Source organism: Oxyura jamaicensis (genome assembly GCF_011077185.1).
Source record: "Oxyura jamaicensis isolate SHBP4307 breed ruddy duck chromosome 1 unlocalized genomic scaffold, BPBGC_Ojam_1.0 oxy1_random_OJ106542, whole genome shotgun sequence".
Classification (NCBI taxonomy): Eukaryota; Metazoa; Chordata; class Aves; order Anseriformes; family Anatidae; genus Oxyura; species Oxyura jamaicensis.
Genome location: NW_023303228.1, coordinates 12,423 through 15,850, shown reverse-complemented (window position 1 = coordinate 15,850; position 3,428 = coordinate 12,423). Strand labels below are relative to the sequence as shown.

The 3,428-nt window shown below is 66.2% G+C and overlaps 1 protein-coding gene across 1 annotated transcript; it reads left to right on the top strand.

The window, feature by feature from the left end:
- Window positions 1–50: 50 nt before the first annotated feature.
- On the top strand, window positions 51–3,004 carry LOC118156899 (nuclear-interacting partner of ALK-like; the record flags this gene model as incomplete). The annotated part of the gene is made up of 5 exons (XM_035311114.1): window positions 51–208; window positions 806–1,013; window positions 1,783–1,989; window positions 2,157–2,366; window positions 2,912–3,004. Coding segments are annotated over 5 exons (852 nt in total), but the record flags the coding sequence as incomplete, so codon positions are not given.
- Window positions 3,005–3,428: the final 424 nt, after the last annotated feature.

Genomic DNA, 3,428 nt, shown 5'->3' with positions numbered 1-3,428 from the left:
CGCTGCCTCTGACCACCAGCTTTTCTCTGTGTGTGTCCCCCCCCCCCCAGTCCCGGACGGAGGGGAAGATCACCTTGCTCCTCCAGCTGATCAGGGAGGAGCTGGAGCACAAGGCAGAAGGGGAGAAGCCGCCGATGAAGTTCACCTCGGAGGCCCTGCCGGTGCACGTTTCCGCCTGCGTCCTGGCGCTGTGCGGCTGGACCTGCGGGTGAGTGCGTGCCCGGCCCCGGGGCGAAGCCGCCTGATTTCCAAGCGAGCTCTGCCCGAGGTGGAGAAGGGCCAGAAGCAACAAATCCGAGCTGTCGCTTTGCCCTTCGATGCCGAAGGCAGCCCCTGGCACATCAGACTCGACGAGCCCTTGGTGGCACGTCGGGCCCGCAGGGAGGGAGGGGAGGTTGGTGGCCTTTTTGTGCTTCCCAAAGCGCGTGACGTGAGCGGAACAGCCGCGCTGCTCGTGCCCAGGGCGTTTTTTGCTCTCCCAGAGCAGGCTGGAGAAGCCGGGAAGAGCAGAGCTGGGCTGTCGGGGGCTGGGGCTGGCGACGGCTTCGGGCGCTCAGCGGATAAGCCGAGCGTGCTGCTGCTCCGTGGCAAACCAAAACGTAAAGGAGAATTGAAATCAGTGAGATCCGAGGGGGTGTGTGGGGGGGGGGGGTTCACGTCCTTCTCGGCACACTGGGCTACTCAACCCCTCGCTGCCCCTCGGCTGAGGGGTGCCGGCTGTGTGCCCCCTTCCCAGACACCCGTTCTGAAAAGCTGCGGTTTTGGGGGAAGGCCCCAGGCTCACCCTAACCTTCCGTCCCCGCAGCGCCCTGTCCGGCTCCGCGCTCCTCTCGGTGATCACCTGCTCGCGCTGCATGAGGAAGGTGGGGCTGTGGGGCTTCCACCAGCTCGAACCCGGGGGCCCGGAGCTGGATTCGTGCGGGGCACCCGCCGAGCGCTGCCCGCCCGTGCCCACGTCTCCGCGCAGGATGCTGACGCGGAGCCAAGACGCTTTTCCTCCGGGCTCCGAGCAGGTACGGCGCGGTGCTCAGCAGCCTCGGGATGTCTGCTTGCGGGGGGGCACGCAGGGCTCGAGGGTGAAGTAGTTGGGGTGTCTGCTACCCCCAAAAGGGGATCTTCTTGGTGCCGTGGGTGGTAGCCGTGCTGGCACAGCTCCTGCCGGGGTTTTGGTCTCTCGTCGGAGCTGGGCAGCGCCTCCCTGTCCCCTTCAGTGCTGGCGGCACGAGGACTCACAGAACCAGAGCATGGTTGAGGGTGGGAAGGGGTCCCTGGGTCCATCTGGGGCCACCCTGCTCCAGCAGGGCCACCCCCAGCTGGTGCCCGGCCCCACATCCAAGAAGCTCTCCAAGGAGGGGACCCCACAACCTCTGGGTACCTGTGCCAGGGCTCCGGCACCCACCCAGCCCACAAACGCTTCGGGTGCTCAGCGGGAACCTCCTGGGCTCCAGGTTTCAGAGACGCTCCAATCTCTTCATCGTTCCCGTTGTCCTTTGCCGAGCTCTCCCCACTCCGTCCGCGTCCTTCTCGTGCTGGGGAGCCCAGAACTGGACTCAGTTCCCCAGGCGCAGCCTCACTGGGGCTGAGCAGGGGGCCAAAATCACCTCCCGAGCCCTGCTGGCGATGCTTTGCCCGCCAGCAGGGACACCACCAGCAGGAGCACGTCGCTAGCTCGCCTTCAGCTTGTCCCCCAGCTCCTTTTCGGCAGAATTCCTTCCTGGGATGGGGTTCCCCCAGTGCCTGGGCTTGGAGCTCTGTTAATTCTTGTCCTTTCCCCTCCGGCAGCAGGAGAAGAGCCCGGCCCCGGCGGTCTCTCGCCCGCGGGCTTGGGACACCCCCAGCCCCGTGGAACGAGGCGAATTGGAGGCGGCCAGCCCCACGCCGAGGAGCCGCCCCGTCACCCGCAGCATGGGGCAGGGGGAAACGGTGGACGTGCCGTCCAGCCCCGTCCGCAGGGCCAAGCGGGCACGGCTCTGCTCTTCCAGCAGCTCGGTGAGCGCCACGGGGGCCGGGTGGAGCAGGAGGCTGAGGGGAGATGAAGCTCCAGGCCAGCTCCGGGCCGGTATTTGGGCACGGAGAGGGTTTTAGCGCGTCGCTGGAGGCTGTTTGAAACTCTCCTGTCGCTGATATCCTCGCTGCCCTCTTCCCCTCCTGCCCAGGACACTTCTTCGAGGAGTTTCTTCGACCCCGGCTCGCAGCATCGCGACTGGTGCCCCTGGGTCAACGCGGTGGAGGGCGCGGAGGCCCCGGAGGACTCCGCAGCCCAGGCGCAGAAGGAGCCCCCAAAGGCGGAGCCGGGCTGGCAGGTGGTCCTGAACGTGCTCCTGGCCATCCGAAAATGTGACAGAGTGCCCGAGACGGAGCCTGTGGTGAGCCTGCAGGGTTCCCAGCCCCGATCCTGAGCACCCGAGCCCTGCTTGCTGCTGCTTTCCCCAGGGCTGAAAGCCTACGGGCAGGGTTTGGGGCAGAGGAGCTTTATTGGAGCTAAACGCAGCCCCAGCACGTGTCTTGGGAGCCTGTTTCCCCTCTGGCTGCTCTGACGGCCTCCCCGCCAGGTCTCATCCGCTCGCCACGTGCTGTGACCGGCTCTGTTTGGGGGGCTGCTCTACCTCCCAGCCCGCCTCAGCGCCGCCCCAGATCCAGTTCCACTTCGTCTCCCCCCCGGAGAGCTCCCGACGCGTCCCGCGGGCTCTTCCGACGAGTTGCAGCCCCCCCCCAAAGGGCTTTTCCCCCGTGATTTTCCTGCTGGGAAATCGCGCTCACGACACGACGAGATGCTCGCAGGCGTCCCGGTTCGGGGGATCTCAGCTGACTTTTTTTTTTTTTTTTTTTTCTTGGCTGCGGCTTCCGCGGTCGCAGATCCCTCCTCGGAGCTTTCACCTCTTCTCGCTTTGCTCTCCCTTTTCTCCCGCAGAGCCTCTCGGTGAAATCCTGCAAGGTGTTCCGCATTTTCCGCCAGTGGGAGAGCGCCAATCCCTCCTGAACCCGCCTCTGCCTCCGGGGACGGGGGGGGGAACCGCACGGAGCCTTCGCTGATGGCACCGGGCAGCGCCTCGCCCCGGCACAGATCCGCCGGGGAGGCCTCAAGCATGTGCTGAGAAAGCCCACGGGCTGCCCCAGTGCCAAACCCAGCCCCCAAACAGCCTCTGGGGACCCCCCCCCGTGTCCCCAGCTGCCTTCCTCGAAGCCCCCCCTGCCTTCGCCAGTTGCTGCTGTAGCCCCCGAGGGCTTCGACAGCTCCGTCTGGGGGCCGCGGTCACCTGCTGGGGGTGAACTTCTGTCCAGCTGGGACGGGGAGGTGATGCCAGCTGGGAATAAACATTTCACGTGGTTGTTTTTTTTTTCTTACGGCTCCCGTCGCCCTTCTTCCTCTGGGACAGGGCGAGCTCCGGGCCGGCGAGGGAGCCGGGCTCCGTGGAAGGAGCTGGGTG